Source organism: Larus michahellis, chromosome 1 (assembly GCF_964199755.1).
Source record: "Larus michahellis chromosome 1, bLarMic1.1, whole genome shotgun sequence".
Classification (NCBI taxonomy): domain Eukaryota; kingdom Metazoa; phylum Chordata; class Aves; order Charadriiformes; family Laridae; genus Larus; species Larus michahellis.
This window is the reverse complement of record NC_133896.1, coordinates 14005204-14028635: the sequence shown is the minus strand read 5'-3', so window position 1 is coordinate 14028635 and position 23432 is coordinate 14005204. Positions and strand designations below refer to the sequence as shown.

The 23432-nt window shown below is 39.8% G+C and overlaps 1 protein-coding gene across 6 annotated transcripts in view; it reads right to left on the bottom strand.

The window, feature by feature from the left end:
* The window catches only part of GSAP (gamma-secretase activating protein), a 47744-nt gene extending 31257 nt beyond the window's left edge, over nt 1-16487 (bottom strand). For 4 of the 6 annotated variants that reach the window (XR_012584281.1, XM_074562774.1, XM_074564081.1 and 1 more), the window contains exons 1-12: nt 16256-16487; nt 12709-12782; nt 8191-8247; nt 7426-7495; nt 6946-7002; nt 6726-6814; nt 6241-6310; nt 5117-5163; nt 3733-3837; nt 2727-2786; nt 1775-1818; nt 79-164 (exon numbers count right to left, since the gene is read on the bottom strand). Coding sequence is in view for 5 of the 6 variants with exons in the window: in XM_074562774.1 (XP_074418875.1) it covers nt 79-164; nt 1775-1818; nt 2727-2786; nt 3733-3837; nt 5117-5163; nt 6241-6310; nt 6726-6814; nt 6946-7002; nt 7426-7495; nt 8191-8247; nt 12709-12782; nt 16256-16340 (844 nt within the window). In the remaining variant the exon portion in view is untranslated. The remainder of the gene's footprint in view (nt 1-78; nt 165-1774; nt 1819-2726; nt 2787-3732; nt 3838-5116; nt 5164-6240; nt 6311-6725; nt 6815-6945; nt 7003-7425; nt 7496-8190; nt 8248-12708; nt 12783-16255) is intronic. The other 2 variants (XM_074564974.1, XM_074565828.1) reach the window with 2 other exon arrangements.
* Nucleotides 16488-23432: the final 6945 nt, after the last annotated feature.

Sequence of the window (23432 nt, the reverse complement as noted above, 5' to 3'; positions counted from 1 at the left end):
AATTTAGTAATCAATTATGATTACACTGCATAATTACTAGTGGAGATCATTTTGACAATACTTGTATTTATTCATTACCTGCTTTACTTGTAAAAACCTGAAGATTCAAAGATTTAGATGCAACATCTTGGTCTTCACAGTAATCATATCCAAAATTCACAAGTCTATGAGCAAATAAAGATCAATGAATAAATCACTTCTTCATCCACAGTGATTCATCACAACACCAAGATCACGAGAACAATCACTATGTAATCAAAATGTACTCATTAAGTTATAATCAAGTGTTCTCTAATGCAAGTTAAATTAGGCTTTAACCAATCTGCTCAATGTTGTTAGAAACGAGAATCCCAAGACTACACCCTTACCAGAAACCAACAATTTTGATTACACCTGCAAACTTCATATTTGCTTACTGCAGCACTGTCCAACCATTCCTATAATTTGAAGTAAAAGCAAGTTCTGATGAAGTACTGGAAATTCAAACATTCATCAGACCTGAAAACTCAAAGGCTTTGCAGCCTAACTCTGCCATTCTTATGTCTGCAAAGCTACATTTTAATCTGCAATTAGGCACACTAATTTCAGCAGAAATACTTGAAAAGGAAAGCACAAAAATCCCATTCACACGGTACTTGTTATACCATGACGTTCTTTTTCAGTTTCATGCTGCCTGTGCTTTAAGGTTTTTCATATCGTTAAAAATCTACAAGTCCTATTTTTGCCTTGCAGAGCATGCAACTGAAGACTGTAGTCAGTCTGCTTTGGCTTTTTTGTTGTTGGGTTGTTTTTTTTGTTTGGTTCGGTTTTTTTTTTCCAGAAAGGATTTTGATCCTGTAGGAATTTTCCCCTAGGTCTTCTGCAATAATTTAAAAAAAAAAATTATAGCATTGAGGCTCTTACAAGAGTTGGGTTTTTTCAGTACTAACTGAAAGAGGATACACTGCCCATTTAGGGGGACCTGCATGTACAGCAGTAGGACCACGCTGAGCCTCCTGCATAGCACTGACACATCCTGAGAGACGCAGTTTGGGCACAGTGGAACTCAACTACCTTCAATTATTGATATCCGATCGAGTAGGTTTGGCCTCCCTTTTTATTCACAAAGAGAAACAGGCCCTTTCAGAATGTAAATTCAACTGACTGAAGATAGATGAGGGTGACGTGAATTATGAATCAGAGTCAGACCATCCTGACTAGTTTTTCCTCAATTAAAAGGGAGCCTTAAGGAGACAAACTCAAATGCAGTCGTGCACAGTAGACACAGACAGAATCAGACAAATCTTAGCCTTTGAAAGAGCAGGCTGCCTGGAAATAGCATGCGTAGGAGAAAAGGGTACAGGCAGCATCTCATAGGCTAGAAAAAGGAGCTACTAGTCTGGTTAACGGCCCAGTAAAACATGTAGCAGCAATTAAAAATGGAGAGCTTCCCTTGACAGGAATTTTGACATCACCACTACAACATGCCCAAGATTAAAACAAATTAATTTAAATAGGTACAGAATACTCAGGGGAAGGATGGTTTAACCTCTTCAAATAATTTTTATAACTGGTACCAAAAAGCAGTCAAGGATTAAATCACATTTTACAGCTGACCCTGATGAAAATGAGAGGAACTGGAGGTTTGGACACAGTGTTCATATTCTTATGTTCCAGTACCATATAGGCAACTGCAAACAAAGATACTGAGGCTGGGACACAAACTTCACTTGTGTTTGTAAAACATTATCCCATATATTAAAAGGAAAGCAAAACGAAACAAAAACCCCCTTACTTTAATTGTGTGCCATTTACAGAAATATCCAGGTGTGATTCCAGCTGTTAACCAAAAACAAAACCAAACCTGTTATACAGTGAGGTAGGTATACTATGATTAATATTTCAGCTCAGTAAAATGTGTCAAACTCACATTTCATCAGATTCAACATTTTAACAAAGTTTCAGTCATCCCCAAAACTGAAAAAGGGAGAGGAAAAAAAAAAAAAGGGAGAGGAAAAAAAAAAAAGGGAGAGGAAAAAAAAAAAAGGGAGAGGAAAAAAAAAAAGGGAGAGGAAAAAAAAAAAGGGAGAGGAAAAAAAAGGGAGAGGAAAAAAAAAAAAGGGAGAGGAAAAAAAAAAAAAGGGAGAGAAAAAAAAAAAAGGGAGAGGAAAAAAAAAAAAGGGAGAGGAAAAAAAAAAAGGGAGAGGAAAAAAAAAGGGAGAGAAAAAAAAAAGGGAGAGAAAAAAAAAAAGGGAGAGATTTAACCTATTTAACCTCCTACATTAGAGCAAATTTCAGCTACCGGGACAAAAACCTAGTAACAATTACATGTTCAACAGTTGTAATTTTTATGTTCTGTTCTCTGTATTTTGGCTGCAACAGATTTTCCTGTCTCACTTAAAACTGACACAAATTTAGTACATGGTTTCTTTGTCTAGTGCATTTGATAACCCTGCTTTTCAATACTTGAGTATAAGATCAGTATAATATCACAAACGTCACTTCTAGGTCAGTATCTGTGCAATTCCACTGAAGTTACCTTACCATGGTGCAATCTGAATCTGACTGAATATATTCTTGAAAAGACTATAATGTGGAAAAAAAAAAAAAAGGAAAAACAAAACCCAGTTTGCCTCTGCAAAAGTTACAATAATAAAACACACTGAAACAGATCTCCGTATCAGTTCCTGGAACACAAAAATTACATCCAACTCAGTAATTGTATAAAAAAAATACTAATGACTTACTATTGAGTTAAAATTTTCATCAGGATAAAACTGGACACATTTTAAAGTACTCCTTGATTCCTGGAATTAAGAGGATGTGTTTTGTAACTGATAAAATAGAAAGCATATCACACAGACTGAAAAGTCACTGGATACTCCACAGCATTCTACACGCTCAACCCTTTTTGCCAACAGACATGCAGAAGTTAGGGGACAAAAGACGACTTTAAAAACCACATATAACCCCCCACAATAGCACTATGACATGCTTCCTTCCTGTCCCAGATCATTATCTGCCAATCATCTATAATTGCGTGGGCCCCTACTTGTAGCACAGCATTACATGTGTCACACACGCACACATTCTAGAAAGTTAAAAAAACGTTTTCCATAACTACCTATATGGCAAAAAGAACTGTATTTTATTTTGGTCAGTTCAAAAAGGTATCTCAGAAACAAAACAGGAACGTGTTTCTCCATCACAGTTCACTTCCTGTTATTTCCTAACATGCATATGTTTTTGGTGGCTAAGAAGAGTTAAGAAAAATCAATTTTCATTTATGTAGAATATATCAAGTGCAAATAGTCCATCAGTCAAAACGAACAAAAAAAAAAAAAAAGAGTTTCAGCATTTCTAGCCAAGAACCTGCCCTCACCTGGTTACCCAGTAAGTATATACAACATAATTTTAGATGTGAATTCTCTAGAACAGAGACATTATACTCACGGCAGTTTTTGGAAGATTTAGATCCTTTTGAAGAAAAGACCTTTTTAAAGCCAAAAAAAAAAAAAATCTAACAAATCCACCCTCTTTTATAGAAACCACTGAGATCACCAGTCTTCTTGCAATTTACTATGCACAAATAGGAGCTAAGGCAAGTCTGGCTTTTGCTTTGGGTTATTTGAGGCAGGAACAAGACAGACTACTATAATGAAAACCAAAATCACATTACTACTACCCCACACACTCAAAACTTTACTGTTACGAGACAGGCAGAGACAACTACTAGAATGACTTTCATCTCACCTTTGGAACAATGTAGAAGAGCCTTTGTTCCATCATATCCCATTGTGCCCAAATGAGATCATCTGCAACTCTGGCTCTTGGAAGCTGACCTGAGTTTTGTATCACCTAAAGGGGAAAGAAAGAACATTAGAAGTCATCAAATAAGGTCACGTAATAATGATTATGCACAGTCAGTGCTTTAAAGAGAAAAGCGATGACAGAAGAGGTGCAAATACTTCGGTGTTTAGAGGGAATATATTACTTGCTAGCTGCACTATGTCCACCTTCTCTGTGTACAAGGTGCTCAGTTTAAAGAGTTCAAAAGCACAGTTTTCAGGATATACCTACTACTAAATGCTCTCTTTTAGATTTCATTGCTTGCAAGAAATTCACCACTTAAGCTGCTCAGGGTAAACAAAGAAAAACAGATGTCACTTTTCATCATAGAGAAGGGGAGAGCAGTGAAATAAGAGTCACTTCAGAACCAGCTACATTAACTATTGAAGGAAGATGCATTAGCTCCAAAAGGGATTTCTATCCAAAGTCTCAGCCACACGACGGAGAGTACTGGCAGTAGGGAAAAGGCTAGGACTGTGGAAAACTGTTGGGACTCTATAAATGCACTCTTGAAAGACATAAAGAGATTTCATGTCAACCAAAACAAATCTGTTAGGACATTAGATTGATCTGGTTTTTTCTGGTTACGCTCTTAGTCTTTACTCCAATACTGTAGTGTAGCATGTAAAACCTGTCTGCTTTAAAAGCAATGATAAACTTTGAGAAAACCGTGGAAGACTTCAAAGTGACTGAAAATCAGGACCTTAACTTTTTCCTTCCAAGCCTCCATAAGGAAAACACTGGCTTTTGTGACACAATTCTTTACTACATTAGATATTTGTTTATTAGTAATAAGTCTTTTAAGCAAAACATACACAATCAATTTGTCAAAGACAAATCCGTGTTAAAAACTGGAAAAAAAGACGAGGGGAAAGATGTTGGAGCATTCACAGTACTAGGAGTGTATCTAAGTTTCATGTCTTTTGTTGGTTTTTAAATGAATCCTTTACCTACTCCCAGAAGGCAAAGTTAGGAAGGTGACTCTGCAAATATTTTTGAATGGTTTAAAAGTAAACGTGCACTATGTTTTCTCCTAATTTCTAACATACAGCCACATTCAGCAACAACAAAAAAAAACCAATAAAATAAGTAACTTTCCTCATAGATTACATGGTTTTTCAGTCAGCTGTGTGGTAGGCTGCATAAGTTGCCATACTATCAATGCTTCCTTTAATATATTCTGGGTCACCCAAGGATAAAGCTACAAGAACATTTAGCTAAAGTTACGGATGTTAAATTTTCAACTGAAGCAAGAAAAACTCAAAACCCAAGATTTTTAAAGTCTTACCACTTTGTGTTCTTCTGCAACAACATGAACGTCAAATTGTTCAATATCTTTAAAATATATTAAAAAAAATCATTACAAACATATTTTTAAATGCTTTTATAGAGCTAATTAAACAATATCACACACATTATGGCCAGGAAAGCTCAACTCTGTCTAAGAAGAAACTTGTGGTATCTGAACACAGGTGCCTACACAGAGACCCAGATCCTGCTCCTTCCCTGAGCTGAGGCTGGCTCAGCCATACCACCTCATAGAAAGAGCTCTTTGCTGACATCAGCGCAGCATCAGCAGGAAGAGGGATAATTGAAACATGCCAAACCAAGCCAAGAAGCACACTTACAAAGAAATGCAGAGCTGCATACCTGTGCCTGAGACTACACCCTAGCCCTTATTCACTTCCTAGCATGAATACCACCTCACAGTCCTTTCCCACACAAAATTCCTAAAAGTTCTTGGTAGTTTGCTTGTGTGAAGGGTACAAGATCCATTCAGCTGATGTTAAAATGTTTCTAATACAGTTCACAGCACTATGTGAATGTATCAGGAGGTGAACTCTGCCCACCTAACTCCAGGTACGTAAAGGTTGGTGTCTAGCTTAGCAGAGAAGATGCTCCACAAAGATGGGGAAAAGCCATCTCACTCTATATCAAGACTGAAAGGCAAGAAGGATAAACAGCCATTTCCAAGTGTCCACCTCTGTCCATTCCCTCCCATTAGATTAGGCTGAACAGGCAAAGTTAGCTGAATCCAAGGAACTATTGTCCTATTCTTATCCCACTTGTCATGTGTTAAATCACGATCCATCTCTTATAGTCAATTGATCTGTTCTGAATTGATATAGGTAGCTACAAAAGTCTTTTTTCTTTTTTTTAATACTAAAGATAACTGATGAATGCATGAACTAAGCAAATAATTGCAGTCAAAGCTGGTCATTCTACTGACATTGAAAAAAGTTAAAACTGTAGTTTTCGAAAGACATTCGGAATATCTAGAACAGCTTACACCCTTCTTTTTTTCTGGTTGTTTTTTTTTTTTTTTTCCAATAGAGGTCTACCAAAAATATAATCTATAATGATTATCTTAAAGTGAAAGAACGATAATGTACTTTCAAAGTATTAACTCACATTTATCTTCTGAAACTAGCAAGAGGCGACTTCCTGTAGAAGTATTTCTGCCTTCAACTGGATAAAGAAACTATACAGAAAGTTTCACAAAAGTAAGTAAATAACCAAAGTAGTTTAGAACACTTATCTAAAGTGTTTTTCTTTAGCTGGATATTTACATTTTTTTTTTAATTAAGACAGGCCCACTAATGATATTTTAATTAATAAAAATAGCTATTATTACAGACTTATAGTCACCAATTGCTACAATTGCAAACTTTGGGAGATTGAAGAAAAATTAAAAAAAGTAGCCTTCATGTCAGAGAAATATTCTACATCAAACATTTATGAAGTTTCTCGTTTTTTTACATTCTATGAAGAAAAAACGACACATTATCTCTGTAACAGTTGCAAGCCAACATGAGATATTTCTGCATTCAACCACTTTTTCCTCTCTAGCACAGTGGATTAAAAAGGTTTATATTTACATTAGTTGAATAATTTACCTGTACTCGAACACAGCTATCCACAGCCTTGAGGACTCTCACATTATTAATGGGATGAATTTCAATTAGTAAGGTTAAATACTTGGATACTGCAAAAAGAACATGTTTTAAATAACATTCTTTTTCATATGTAACTTTTTTTTCTAAGCAGAAATTACGTGAGGAAAAAAGCAAAGGGTACAATATTTCTAACAGTATTAAAACGATCCACTTGTAGTACCTGACTGCAGTAGCCGACTTACTCTTTCTTCCTCTGTATATTGACGGAAGCTGACGGCTAAAGGGAAAAAAAACCCAACACAGTCACAGTGAGCATGCATATTTGATATTAATCTTATTAAACATTCTTGGATTGGAGAGCAATCATCGCAATATTTTTTTTAACCAAAAGCATATCTGTTAAAGGAACCACAGAAACTCTTCTAGATGCAGGAGGCATGTAAAAATACAGGAGGGGGAAGTGAACAGGTCAGTGTGTCTCAGATTTTTGTTTTAATAAAACAACAATATCGTTATAGCTGTGTCTTTATGTTGTCACCTACATTACTTGGTGATGGATCCACTGAAATACATAGAATGCTGTGCGAAACATATGGGTCAAAATAGATTTAAGTAATTCTAGGCCCAGACATATCATCCTACTAAACTAAATCATCTTTACCATAACACAAGAAAATTTAATGATAAAACACATATTTACCCAATAATGTCCTTTCATTGTTGACCGAACAACTGATTATGTGTAGATCCCTCTCAAACATATAGAGGTGCTGTAGAGAAACACATTAACGCTAATAAATACTTTTAACTATATTTAAAAAAAAATCTAATTGCTCTTCCTTAGGAAAACCCTGCTGACCAGTACACTGTTTTTATTTCTAAAGCAAATAATTTCACAGCCAGAAGAACCATATTTCAAGCCTCATTTGTATCACTTCTCCTTTTTCTCATTTGTTTGTTTCTTACTGTTTCTTTTGAGCTCTGTGTTGCCACTAAAGCAGCACAGCAGACCCTTATGTAAATGTAAAATTTCACCCATTTCATACTGTTATGGGAACACCTGCAAAGGCCCATTATCATGATTCCAGACACTGAACTGCAGGACATTCAGTTTTAGAATAATTTCTTACAAATGGTAGTGCCAAACAAACTGAGGATGCACACACAACACAGAAAACCAAAAACATTTACTTCTTAGCACACGTGTTCAGCATGAAGAATGGAAAGGGCTTGAATTGGTTGTTTAGAAATAAAGATTACAGAACATCTGAATGACTTTGGAGCAGTAAAGTGTCATGTCTGCAATGTTCTACATCTGAACACCACTGAGCATCATTCGAATACCTTCTTTGGTCTCTCTTCTGTTTCAAACACGCACATACTCCTTAAGAACAAAACATATTTGTTGCAATCTGAAACACTACAGCACTGTCTTCACCAGGGAGAAGTTTGGTATTGCTCTCACCTCGTTTTGTTTAGTTTGAAGATCGTACAATCCAATGTGAGTATTTCTCTGATTTCCCTATGGATGAAAAAAAATTAGCACTGGCAATGTAAATATATACAAAGTCAAAGATTGTTTTCATTTTTTTCCTACCTCCCTCTCTTCTTCCCCCAGCCCCTTGACACACATCCTCACACACTTCCCTGTCCTATAAACAAGCAGTTAATTATCTAATTCCAAGAAAGCGAGGCAAGAAAGAGAACAAAGACTTTTTTTTTTCCTTTTAGAACTAACGCATAGGACAAAGCTGAAATGCAGCCAATCCACAGCCCACAAGCCATTGCATAAGCCAAGTGCCTCTCTCTCACTTTGGTTCTAAACTGGTTTTCATTATAGGCAGTAGGGCCAGGAAGCGAGATGTCTGTACAAGAATCAAAGGGGATGCTATGACCCCTGGAAGATTCCAAACCTCACCAACTCGGTGGGTCATTGCTCCAAAAGGGAGCACAGAAACATCAAACGCCACCAAACAAAGCTTCCAGTGGTCTGGCTGCAGGCTGAAAAAAGGATTTCAGCTCTGCCTTGGGAAATGATTGTTCGAAGGTTAAATATATTTCACAAGCCCAGATGACACCATTAGCCTGCTGCCTTTGAGAAGAAACCTAATACACATCTTAGCTTATTGATAATAAAATACAATGATTTTGTTTGGGGCACTTCTAAGTCTATACAAATAAAGACTTTTCTTCTTGGTAATTTTTACCATGATTTAAATTTTCAAAATATAAAGAAAAATTAAAATAAATTCTGCTTGGCAGCATATATTGTATATCAAATCAAGCTGAAGTCCACTAATGTACTCCAGGTATAGGCACTAAATTGCTAAACTGCTGAAATTAAATCCAGCCACACAGGCTTGTACTTAAGCAGTGAGCATAATTGTTTTTAACTACAGCTTGGAGTGACAGGGGAGAAATCTAGGATTATTTACAAAGTTATGGCATCTTGCTTTGTGAAGTCAAAACAAAAAGGCGAGTATTCTCTTCCTAAGGGGTCTATTTCTGAGTGTCTCATTATTGTCACAGCAATGACAAAAGTCTTTGACTTCTGATTTAAACAAGGGAAACAAAATGTCTTTATATTAAGACACAGGCTTCAGGCTTACTAATTAATAATTTAAGGTTAAGCAAGTGCTTTCACAAATGACCATTCTTTCCCAAGTGTGTCTGAAACGCTAACATCCTCCATACTTAGCTACTGAAAAATATACTTCACAAGGCTGGTAAGAGGACTACATCAGTGCCCATATCTGTGCATAAGCTAACATGCTCGTTCTCATGTTTACTCTAAAGACTCTTGTATTGCCTTGCAAAATATAAGTGCTGACACTAGGATTCACTTCTGTTAAAAATATCTTCCTTTACACCAACTATCAATGTCACAAAAGACAGACTTCCAAAACCACAGTACAACTCAAGACTAAAATAAGCTTGAAAATAAAGCTCATTCTCCATTTCAGGCAGAATGCACTTCCACTTAGCAGACAAAGGTTGTTTTCTATTTGTGTCTATTAGGAAACAGGCCAGGGCAGCTCAGTTTAGTTTACATCCTTGTTTGTGCACTATCCCCACAGACAACGTCACCGCTACAGTTTGTTGCTATAAAACCAACAGGAAAGGCTCACAGACATATAGATGTGTCTTGCAAAAGTGGTAGCTCATTAGTTATGAATGGTTTGCCATGAAGGGGGGAGAGAGCGAGAAAGAGATATTGAACTGCCCCAACAACTCAGTAAGATCTGTAGTTTGTTAGAAGCTGTAATTACATTGTATTTCTCCAACCTAAGCTTAAGGAAACAGGACTAGCTGCAGACACTAAAAGCAGTCTGTTTTCCCAGGTAAGCTTTCCAGTGTGACGATGTATATTAGCAGAATAGAATAGCAGTGCACAAAGAACACTCATATTTTAGAACAACTTTGTAAAAATTCAGAAGTGTCAAACTGGGGCCTAAAACTACTTGTCATTTGCTAAGATGCATACACCAAGCCTCTTTTTTCTACAATGTAAATATCAATGGAGACTTCTCTTAAAAGGTTTGCTGTAAACTCCAAAACCACAGAACTATACCTATACGCTGTCAATGGACTGTTTCATAAAAAAGGAAACATTTGGATTGAATCCTTGTTAAGTCAGTAATAAAGTGTAAAAAGACACAGACACACGATACTCCCAACACTTCCTGTTTTTTAGCATTCTACTCTTGAGAGGGAGGAAGAAAAAATTCAGTCCTGCTGTAAGGTATCACAGTCCCAAGGTGTGACTGCAGCTGACACAGACATAACCAGTTTAAAGAAAAGCATGGACATCAGGAAAGGCACAGCGTTAGCAGCTCAGGCCCCAGCCTGTTCAGGACACTGAGTAAGTACTATGCAGCTACAGCCTGGGCCACCGCATATGTTCCTACCAATACACAAGCCACCTAGACTAACAGGAGTTTTGGGTCAGACATACCCACATGTTTTTATCATGCAGGCAGACAAGTGTGGGCGTATTGACTCCCATTGACACCAACAGCACCTAAGCGGGTACCAGCACTTTCAGCTGATGAGCAGAATTTTTATTGGTCGAAGAAAGAAATGTGTACCACACACTACGAACAACTCTCTGGGAGAAGCATCACATATTTAATGCAATACCACCTTAAGATACATTTGTTCTTTGTGAGAAAACGCCAGGAAGTACTGGAAAAAATAAAAAAGAAAACTCCAGTTTGCCCATTAGCAAGTCTAAAAAAACACTTATAGTAGAAGCAATCAAAATATGTCAGCATCCCTCCCAATAGAGGAATAAATAGATGCTGGTTCTTCAGCAGGCTGACTCACTCAGGAGAAAAAGATCAGATTACTTTATCATAGTAAGAGAACAGGAAAAGAAACTGCAGCATATCCTTCAGGACAGCATTTGAGAGGTGAAAACTGCAGCACAGAGTTCCAGTTCTCAGGCTTTGTCATCCAGCTATTCCTACCACACAGGCTGCAAAGGTCACATTATTCCCAAAATTAGGAAAGAGAAATTACAGTGAACATTTTCAGTGACTTCCTCTGCAGCCTTTACCTCTAGGTTTGGGGAACTAAGCCTAGGTGTTTAAATCATTGGCCTATCCAGTCAATGGAGTCTAGTGGGTATTTGTCCACCTCCTCCACCCCACACACCTCTTACACCAAAGTACAAGCTACAAGCAGCCACTTCTCTAAACTCTACCAACTGCTTTGACCAGATCCCTACTGACTACAATGGGAACTTAGACATCTAGCATGCAGGCAGACACCCGCATTTAGATGTGTGAACCTCGAGCTACAACTCATCCCTTGTACCAGCTGCAAGAGCCTGAACATCATACAAGGCAGTGGGACTCTGCTGTCAGAAGCCCAAAAAAAGCTTAGTGTGAGATTCCATAGATGCTAGAAAGCAGCAACATCACACATACACAGTACCAGGTCTCCTGTAGATGGGTTACTTTCATTAAGTCTTTCTAGAGTTTTAAGCAAGGGAAAAAAAAAAAAACAAACAAAAAACCAACGACACATTCTTTAGTGTCGTTTTTATGGTTACTGTTGTCTTGTACAGACTCCCCTCCCTATGCTTGTACTAAAGGAAACATCCACCCACAGTTAAAGTGTATTATACCTTGATGAAGGCCTCACCTCTTCCCTTAACCCTGGGGAAGCTGGGGAGTTTTCACATTGTTGAGCTGGGGGGGAATGAAAGGCAGCCCTATTCTGCTGGAGTCTGCTATCTCTAGCCTGTGCTCTTCAAGAACCAAGATCCTCCAGAATCCAGCTGGGTTTACAGATTTCTCCGAGATGCACAAAAATCAAAAGAACCATAGCTTGTCTCATCAAGGGAAAACCTTCTCAAACCATTTAAAACTCTCCTTGAACTACAGGTGTTTCAATATAAAAGCTATACACACACCATGGAGAGCAGAATCCTATGTTAAAAAGGCTACCTCTAGATACTTCAAGATATCAAATAAACAATGGTTACTTCAGACTACTTGCAATAAAGTGCTAGAGACAAATCTTAAAGTAACAAAGAAGAAAGGCAGAAGCAGAGTTAGTGTTAGATAAATGACATCTTAACATACATATTGGTAGAAGGAAACACATTTAACTAAAGCAGTGCATATGAATTTAATAATCATGACCTCCCTGAGAAATTCTGAAGGTGAAAGAATGTGCTGCTTACAAAGTGCTTATCTGTTAAAGAAATGGCATTTCATTCAGGGTGACATTCTGGCCCCCCAAAAAAATCAACAGCAAAAACCCTATGGATGTAATCAGGTCAGTACTTTACTCTCCATTTCATCATTCTTAACTTTTGTCTGAAGTGGAGATGGATATCTTCCCATTGCCCAACCTCCCAATCAGTTGAGTTTTCACGTTCTGACCCTCACTGCAAAAAAAGTTAAACTACAAGGACTCAATTAGGCATAGATACACATACACATATTTTTATTAAGTTCCAACACAGACTTACCTTCCAGGTATAAATAATTTTTCCATTTCTTTCAACATTTACAACGTACAGCACTGATGAATTCTCGGAAGTATCTGAAATGATAAGTATCAAAAGGCACAGGATTTTCATTTGAGCTGGTTCACCATACACTTTCAGCACAGATACTGAATAAATTTTTCCATATAAATACTTCTTTGTACATGCCAAAATTACTCTCTTCTGGAAAGAGAGAGAGAATATTTCTTACACCTTGATTTACATCTGATAAACTTCAACAAAAAATAGTTAAGAGGTTTCAAAACACACAGGAAAGAATGCTTTACGTAACTCCCAACCTTTCATTATAATTGTGATTCTAATGGCCACTACCTTTTGTGATGAAAATGGAATGTGCTTTTCCACTATCTTCCATTCACAAAAAAAAACCAACAAACTTGCATTTATCCATTATACACAACACGGGATTCAAACAGTTAAATTGCACTGCAATCCTTAGAACACTACAGGGAGACAGAACTAGCCAGAGGAAAGTGTCACTTACTCCCACCTGCCCTTTCAGCATCCCAAATGAATGCCTGGAAATAAACTACATCTTCAGAAATTAGTTCTACAACAACAACAACACGCTCCCTACCCCCTCTCCCCCCAAATAAACCAAAACCAACAAGATTAAACAACATATATGTATGCCACATAACTACAGGTACAAGGGAATTTAGCAATGCAGGACAAGAGATATGATGTGGGGTGTGATTAGGGCTACAAGGGAAACAGATGAGCAGGAAGCTAGGGTGGACACAGAGATGAGCACATCTGGACAAAGCAGCATAAAATAAAAAGGAAAGGAAAACAGAAGAAAAAAGAGATAAAACATCATACTCAAGGTGACAAAAATGCATGCTTTCCTAACGCTGCTTTTCTGTTTTCTAATCACTGCAACTACCAAAAAGGTGTTTATCTCAGATGAAACTTTCACTAACAGGAAATTGTATCCTTAATTAGGTTGACAGCTGCATGATTGGTCCTAGTTTTAAGATAAAGCTGGCTTGTGATTCAGTAAGCATCAATAATAAGAATTCTCCACTACTCTCACCAAGCATTTAGTCAAGTTCAACACTATTTACTTTGCGGTTATCACAAAGCACTGACAGAAGGAAGACATGTGAAACTTAGTTTCACAAGCCTGGTATTATAAACTGGCTTGTACAGCTTGCAGTGGTAAGAAAAATATTTCTTACAAGTGTTATCAGAAGGAAATAAATTGTGTATTTTGTTGTGGGAGGACAATGAAAATCCTTAGTGTACATTTAACAATTCATCAATTTCTACTGGTTTCAGATTGCTCAAAGTACACTACAATACCACTACATTAGGGCTAGCCAGCGACAACAGAGAAAGTCTCAGACAACCATACATTCTGCTCTTCTCTTAATGGAAACTTCCCGGAACTTAACCACCACCTCAAACTTTCAAGATGAGTACTATGGTCTCAATACTTCTCTCTCATACAATACTTCCTCAGAACATAATTTAGCTAAAGAAGGTCTACAAGAAATCTCCATGTCAATGAATTTCTCTATCACCTAACACAGAGATCTTAAAGGTGTTGGAAAAGTTCTGTGTCAGAAGCAAATTTCATACCACTGAACACTGTCAGTGGGAATATTTGCCAAAGAAGTGGCAATCATCTCCGCCCTTGGAAAGTCCTGCAGTCAAATTCTGCACGTAGAATTATAACTTCTCCTCATCCCCACAGCTGAGACCAGCAGATGAAGGGCTGCAAAAGAATCCACCCAACATGTCTGCCCAGCAAACACCTCTTATCAGCATACTCAGGAGAACGCAGAGTTAGATTTCCTGAAGGCCATTATATGCAGCTCATACAAAAATAAGCAGAATAAAGAGAACAAGGATGGTTTTCTTCACTTGACACTCCCCTCCCATCATCATAGCTGCTCCCAAGCTCTCATGCAATTAGAAGTTCTCACAAGCTATCAAGGGCTTTCAAGTCGTCAGGAAAGAAAATAATAAATGTGAATAACTATAGTATTTGAAGCCACTGACATAAAAGTACCTTGACTCCTAAAAATTACTTGCTTTCTGTGAATAGGTATTTCTTTGATGTTTAAGTGAATCTTTTCAAATTCCTACCTCCCACCTTCACATTCCTAATTCAGCTGCACTGCATCAGGGGAAAAAGTCAATATACACAGACAAAAGTTGAAATGTGATACAGCAATGTTGGTATCTGATTAGATGCACCTTCCAACCTAGATTCTTCTGATTCTGAATTACCAGAGGCATGTACTGAACGAGGAGTCTGTATGACATTTTAGAAATCTGAATATGATTGTCCCTTTCCCAAACACAAGTCAGCGCCATTTTGAAATCGTTACGACATAAATGCATAGGTTAATTGACTCATTGAATTCATCACAGATGAACGGATAAATTCATAGGTTAATTGACTGTGCGTGGAGAATTTCAGAATCTTACCTCGAACCCCTTCAGTACACTGGTAAGTTATCTAGTAGATGTGAAATAATTTTTAACAGATTTTGCAACTGAGGGCTTGGTAAATAATTTTCTTTTATAAAACTAAAAAGAACTGATACGTTCTGGTTTACCTCCAAACAAGTTCTTATGAAACTATTTGATAACAGCCCTTCAACATGGGAAGCCAGTTAAGTATTTCAATTGAAAGTAACCAAAGGAGTTGAGGTTTCAAGTTCATCACACGGTGCATCAATAACCATCTATTTCTACTGAAGTAATAATTATTACGGGTTTCTTTTTAGACAAAGGCTTCCATCAGTTTCTGAAAAGCAGAACTGAGCCATCTGCCCTGCAGATGAATGAGAACTAACACAAGAAAAAACCACAGGGCCAAGAATATAGTGGGGTCATTCTGTTTTTTCCAACCACTACCCCAAGCACTCGCTATCACACACTGCTGTGGCAGCTAACACTTCATCTAATTTTAACTTGCAGCCATTTACCACGTAGACAGAAGTGTTTGGGGTTTTTTTGCCTCAGAAAGGGGAGTAGGGAGGCATGCTAAGTCTTTTTGGGAAGAAAAAAAAGAATACTGGGTGAAACAGCAGACGAAGCAAACCAGCTGTGGGGCGCAGCAGACGTGCACAAGTGCTTTCAGCATGCGAGAAGTTCCTTGAAAACACCGAACTTCCCGGCCTCAAGCACCACGGCCACCGGCGCCCGAGAGACGAGCGCCCCCGCCGACGCTCAGCTCGGGGGCGGGCGTCCCTCGTTCCTCTGGAGCCCGGCCGAGGTGGAGCCGGCGGCCGCTCCCCGGGGCCCTGCTCCGGATGGGGACACTCGGCCGCCATTACCCTCGACCCTCCCGCGGCCGCCGGCGGCGCGGCCTGACTGGAACGCGCAAGCCCTGGGGCGTCTCGCCTCAGGCCCGGCTCCTCCGCCCGCAGGAGAGGGCAGCGCACGGAGGCGGCCGGAGGGACGGAGGCGGCTCTCCTCAGCCCTCCCCGGGGAGCGGGCAGCCCCGCCGCAGCGGAGCCCGCCGGCGCAGCTCCACCCGCCGCGGCGTTACCTAGAGCCGCGGCCCAACCCCGCGCCGCCAGCCAGGGCACCACATCCCTCCGCAGGTCAAACTCGGCTACCAGGTGAAGCAGCATAGCGCCCTCCTCTCGCCCCAAGCCCACCGGGAGACGGGGAGCTGACGCCAGCACAGCACAGCACAACCCCGCTCCGGCTGGCGGAGCTCCCTGCCCCGCCGCACCGGCTCCTGAGAGCCGGCCGCCGCCATGGGCCCGCCCCCTCGGGCCGCCTCGGCGTCTAATTGGACGAAGTGGGTGTCACTCAGCCGGCGGCGGCGCGGAGAGGCTGGGCGCGCTCCCGCCTCCCTCCGTCCCCCTCAGCCGCGGCGGGGCGGGGCGGGCTCGCTGAGGGGGGACGGCGAGGCCGGTCGCCCGGCGGCCTTCCGCGTCCTACCGGAGGCGCCCCAGAGCCCCGCCACGGCGGGTAGCCTGCGTGCAGGTGACCAGGGGGCTTCAGGTGGACTGGAAGGACGTCGTTTACTCGTTGGAGCTGGTGCCCAGGCTTCTGCCGCGGCATGTGGGGAAAAAGGGGTGATCCTGTTTGATCCTTTCTGAATCTTCACTCACTGACTGACTGAAACAGTTACATGTGGGTGAGGTCTGCTGTCAAGCTTTGGCCGTCCTGCGTCTGCTGATCAGAAGGCCCCAGTCATCCGTTACCTTCCTCGCATCCCCCCGGGAAGCGTTAGGTGTTTTCCACAATTTCAAGCAGCATCCCTGTTTTCTGAGATTTTTCTCTGAAACTGTAATTGACTTGATTGAGTCTCTCGGTGCAAGCTGCTTTGGCAGAGCTCAGGACGTCCCCGCAGATTAGGCCTCCGCTTGATCCTTCTTTTCATCTGTCTGCTAGCAAAGGAGGTAAAGCTTAGTGTAATCTTAGGGAAGTTTGTGTTTTGTTTGCTTGGGTTTTTTTTCGCTGTTGAAAATAATTGTTAGATTGATAAGATGCTACTCCATGGCTATAGCCTGCCTGTAATTACAATTTCCTTTCTCATGTGCTGGCTGATGTCAGCCCGCTAAAAGTGGCGTAAAAGTGGATAGGCTGTAAGGGCACTCACCAAGCTAGACATAGGCCAAGTACAGAGCAGCTCGAGCCTGTTCTAAGAGTTAACCCAGTACCAAGTTTTTTCCCCTCATTGCTAAGCTTTGGAGCTGTGTAAAGACCAGATGAGAATCAGGTATGTCTGCAAAGTGTGGATGAAAGGCAAGTTGATAATCGAACTGCAAAGCAGACAAACTCTCTCTCAAACTCCGTATTGCCAACTTTTACAATTTTATCACGAGTTTCATAATCAGTATTCTTAAAGGTCCTTGGATCAAGTAGTTGTGCAAGAATTTCAGCTTATATTTTCACTGTTGTGAAATAAAGCTTGAAAACATGACTGGAATATTTATTTCAGAGGCAAAAGTAGAAAACAGACAAAAGGTCCCAAATGGATGCATTTTTTAAGACATGAGGTGGGGCTAATTCATGATTATGAGTATGTGGGAATGACACAACCAGAGAGGCAAGCAAAGGAGGGAAAGAAAGCCAATGAAATGACTGATTCTGTAAGTATGTGCAAAAAGGGAAATTTTCACATGGAGAAAACCTCCTTTGCCCAGCACTATAGAGTGCATTTAAGGTCAGGATGAGGCCAACTGTCAGAAGTTTTGCTTCTGCTGTAAAGCCAAACAAAAAGAAATCTGGAGATGGGTAACAGTCTGCCTGTAACAGCAGGCACTCCAAATGCAAAAGGAAATGAAAGAAAATTAAATATCGATGCCTAGTTTGGTCCTGCATTTAAAAAAAAAAACAAAACCAAAACAACTGTCACTGTTCTTTTGTTTCAAAAACAACCGTGTTACTTACAGTTCTTGAGAGAGAGCCCACAAATGATAGGTGAATTATTCTCTAATGTTTACAGACTGAGGATCATATGACGATGCTGTTCCTGTATCTTACCAATGTGTGAAAGGCCTTTCTGACAGTAGGAGCTGCAGGGAGTTAACGAGATGACTGCTCGCTCTGCCATAGAACTTAAGCTGGTTAACATGATTAAGGAAAATTGGAAATGTTCTTAGATGATGTAGCTGGTGAGTAGCTATGCAGACAAGTGGGTGTGGAGGAGGTCCATTTACTCGTGGCCTGTGCCACAGTCCTTATTCGGGAAAGGACTCGAAGAATTTGTACAAGTTGCTGGAAGAGTTTGTAGAAGTGAAGACTTCGTGGTTAGGTGTGCTGTAAGAAAAACCTTTCTTGTTGAGGAAATAGTTTACAACAAAATTTCCCCTCAGACTGTGTTTTCACTGCAAAGGACTCTTCATTATGTTTGTATGCCAAATATGTTTGCATTTTCTCATTGAAGTTTATAAATACACTTTCTTGAGACTCCTGGCGTGGAGTGGGACCTTGTCTCCAGTGCACTGTCCCTCTGAATTTAGTCCCTGAAACCAAGGCAAGAGACATTCTGTCAGAAGTTTCCCTGTCTTTTCAGTGAGAAGATGGAAGTGGTAGCTTGACAGATGAAGAGATTTGAGGAACAGGAAGAGATGAGGCAATTCGTGATGACTATCGGGGTTTACAGATACAGAAACATGAGAAGCGCAATCACATAAAGCTGGGGAAGATGGTACCAGCAGGAGCTGAAGGAATTAATAGGAACAAGGTGCCAGAACAGAAGGGAATGAGGAAGAGGGAATCTGGAAAGCTAAGACAAAGGTTTATAACTTGTGTAGAACTGCAGTCAGTCTTCCTGGAATTTAAGGAAGTTAGGATTCCGAAGTTTCTCAGTTGACCAGCAAATTATTTGAAATCCACTATTTTCCAGTGGTTTATCCATATAAAAAGACAAGATATTACTTCTGACAGTTTCTTTGGTTCATGTGGTAAAGGTTTTCTTGTGACTCTTAAGGGTCCAACATTGCTGATGACCCTAGGGAATGTCATTATGATTCCATGGTGTAATTATCTGTGCTTTCTCAAAAAATCACACACAATTATATATAAAATGACACTAAACCCACTTCTGGTTTAGATAACAGTCTCATTTGTTGTATCTTCTTTCGTTTCTAAAACATAATCCATGCTATGAAAAAAATAAAAGGGGAATCTTAAGGAAAACAGTCTGTATACTACAAGATGAGTGATATTCTAAAAAGAACTAATTAAACTTGTATAAACAATGCTTTTTTGGCAATTTCTTATTTTTGAGAGCTTAGTTTACCGTCATGATACATGTTAGGTATACATATATCTGCATTCAGTTGCCAAAAATATATTTAAGAGAAAGCAGATGGTTTGCCTGCTTGTTTGTGTGTTTATGTAGGACAGAAGAAATACTTCCACTCAAATAAATGAGGTTCACAGTAAATGGAGAAAGTGATGCCATTTCTGAATTGATTAACTTCAGCAGTCAGGCTTTTTAAATTATCTGAGGAAACATCATAAAGTACTGACAACTGATGTCAGCATTAACCTTAAAATGAAACTCAGAGTGCGTACTTATTAACATGTACAAGTTACCCCATCTTTTAAGAAACACCAGATGATCACAGATTTCGGGCTGTACAGTCCTACATTTAAGGAACAAGCAAATGGTCTCACATAAGAATTTGCAATGCCAGGAAGAAAACTTAATCCACTGCTGCTCCTTCTCCTCAAGGTACCACTATCTCTTTGCTACAGCCGCTGTCACCTGAATGCTTTGAAGTGGGATGGGGTTTCTTCTTTCTCTTCCTGTGTTCCCATTGTTATCTGCTGGTTTTATTTTCTCACTTCTACCTTTAATATCTATTTCCTTCACAACTGTAAAAAATAATTCACAGGTTTAGAGCTTGTAATGTAAAACTCATTATTCCCTGAGCTGTCAGTCTGGCTATGCCCATTAGAGGCCATATCTACAGGCCCAGAGATCCAGGTTGAATTCCTAGAAGCACAACATATTCCTCAGAAACCACAAAGCTGACTCATTCAGAGTGCTTCAAGTAATAATTCAGTACAGTGTATCATGCCACCTCAACTCTGATACGTAAAATTAACAGCTTGATGCAAAAGCCATAAGCATCTGAAAAAAAACGCTTACACTTTCTTCAGCACGCTTTGAATTAAGACAGAGGGGCTGGTGTAGTCTTGATAACGTTTACCAGCTCTTCTAGATGGAAAAAGAAGCTCTTGGTATAAAAAAAAACCCAAAAACAAAACCAACAACAATTTCTTATCTCTGCCAAGTGAAATTAATGTTATAACCCATTTCTGACTTGCTTCCTTTTTGCTTGCACCATAAAACCAAATAGTGAATTTCACTTTCTATTTATACTCAGTTTCCTTTTCTGATTATCTCGCTCAGTTTGGGTTTCTAGAGCCAGGCTGAAGCTGTGTGCAGGCACAGGAGCTGATCCCAATGAAGCAACCTCCGGGATAGCGATGTGAAAATAAAGGTCTTCAAAAAAAATGTCAGATTCAATTTTTCTATCTTCTTTTTTTTTTTTTTTTTTTAATCAGGAATCTGTTCCTGCCTTAGTAATGGGAGGATCTCCCTCTATTTTTCAGCTGGAGTGGGTCTTGACCATAGTCAGGCAAATCATTAGAAAGCAGTAGTGGCCCTACTGATCGCATTGTAACCGCCATCAGCATTTTTTAACACTAACAACAATTTTTGTGCTAATTGTGTATGTGCCTATCAATCATCCCTTTTCAAACAGTTCATGTGGCAGGAGTTACAAAATCATACCACGAAACAAGTGTGGGACTGATGAGGCATTGCCCCCCCATCCTGGCATTGGCGGATGTAACATATACCTTTTAGCGCTCTCAACAGAATAAAGCTTTGTTCATGGAAAAAAACCATACAGAGCCATAAATCATCGATATGTTCCACATCAGGAAATTACCCTTAAGACTTCTTATGAAGAATGAATATCTGAATATATTTAAACACATGACAGCCTGGCAAACAGCTCATGACTTCTTTGCTTACTGAGGGCAACCTCTTTTCCCACCATTCCAGCAACAGAGGGTTTATTGTCATCATGTCTAGACAGTTGTTTCCTTCAAGAATGTTTTCAGCCAGTCAAATACTAAATATATAAATAAATTGTTTTCCTCAAGTAGGTGGTCAATATGTTTATTAAACCCTCTAGGAAACACAAATAAGATGCAATTAGAAATCAATATTTTGGTAGTAAAAATAAAGGCTGCAATTCAAGGGTGGTAGGGTAAAATACCTTTATTTCAGTGTGAGAGAAAAACATTTTTTTTAGCATCTTTAGTCACAGAATTTCAACATAAATCAGAGTATTTTCACCAAAGTCAGTCAGCATCCGTTACAGATGCCAATGCTTCATGGATGTGTTTTCCTATGCTTTGTTTAATAATTAATCATAGGAAATACTCTTTTAACTACTGAGGAAAAAAAATCCATCTTGCTATTCATGCTCATATCGAACAACACCTCCTTCTTTTAAATAGCTTCACTGAAGCCAATAACATGCTCAAGCCAATAACATATTTCAAGTCTGCGAAGCTTCTGAAACAATTAAGGTATTCCTCAAAGCAAGGGAAGGGAAGAGAACAGGACCTAACGAAGTCTCTGACTGTGGTCCAAGTGGCCTTTCTGTTTCTGCCCGTTCTCCCTCCGTGGCCCAGGCTCTGAGGCTCCTTTGTTCTTCCCACAGACTGACCCCTGCTAGGCCTGATGAAAGCTCCGTGAGTGCACACTGCCTCAACAGCTGTTGAAGGAGCTCTTTGCTCTGTGTTTATTCTTCCAGCTACAGCCTCATTAGGACTCCTCGGTAGTGTTTAGAAGCTTGCCTTTTTTTTCCCCTTTGTTATCTTTCCGTTTTGACTTCATTTCGCATTGTAAGAGGACAGTGTCAATACTCTGCAACAGACTTGGAAGTCTTTTGGGAACAGATATAATAATGCATTTATCAGCAGATTAGTTCCAATGTCTTTCACTTTTTAGATGTCTTTTCATTTTCATTGTCATTTTTATTGTAAAATAGAAAAGAGATATTTAACACAAATGCATTCCTTCGAAATGTAAGGCTACAGGACGGTAGAGTGGAGACTACAGATGGGGACAGCACAGGATGAACGCATCAGTTGAATTTTGTCTCACTGAGCTTCAGCCATTCTGAAAAACAGCTTCTAGTATGAGTTCTTTGTCTAGGCTCCTTCTAGTTAATGAAGAAAGATAAGAACTCCAGAGGGCAATTGATACAACCTGGTTTTGGCACACACTTTATCATGCATTTTGCCCGAGTCTGGATACTGGGTCTCCTGTCCCTTCCCATCGGCTGCCATGCCTACTGGGAATGTGCAGCTGGAAGCCTAGAGGAAAGTGGGATTCTCCCTTTCTGTGTCTGCCCCCAATTAGATCACATACTATGTAAAATGGAAGGGGGCCCTGAGGGTGTGGTTTGACGAGCAGCTGATCTAACAACTCATGACTGTTGAAGGGATGGTCCCAGGCTTCCTTCCCTTCTTGTTTTTTTCTCCCTACCCTCATCTCCAGGTCATCTAGCCTCTTTGTTTGCCAGCTCTGCTGCACATCTAACACCTCTGTGATCCAACTCTACTTGCTAACCCATTGAAGTTTATTTACTTTTTTTTTTTTTTGGTGGTTTAATTTTCTGCCAGGTTAGCAAGGTGTCTCGGATCACTGAAGGCTTTTACAAGTGCCACAGCCATTGCAAAGGGAAGTGGTAGTAGCCTGCAGCTGCCAGCAGGGAGGGGAACAGAAGATGACCTCCCTGTATTGGCAGCAGCGAAGTGTTAGACCTCCATGGCTCATTCAGAGCCTTTGCCAAACACTTTTCTCTGACTCTCAGGTTGAAAGAAACAGGCCCAGCATTCCTTCTGTCTGTTGCCCAGCCACTACTGGCATAGTTTCCAGTCCGGAGAACTGATTCAACTGAAAAATAACCTTGAGGGGAGACAGGACAAGGTGGGCAGGGCTGGCTTCAGAAATATCACCCATCAAGTTTACTGAATGCTTATGCCAACAAAAATTAAGATGGAATAGAATAGAATAGAATAGAATAGAATAGAATAGAATAGAATAGAATAGAATAGAATAGAATAGAATAGAATAGAATAGAATAGAATAGAATAGTTCAGTTGGAAGGGACCTGCAATGATCACCTACGTATTCTACAGAAGTGGGAGCAAACCACTCATGCTAGGCA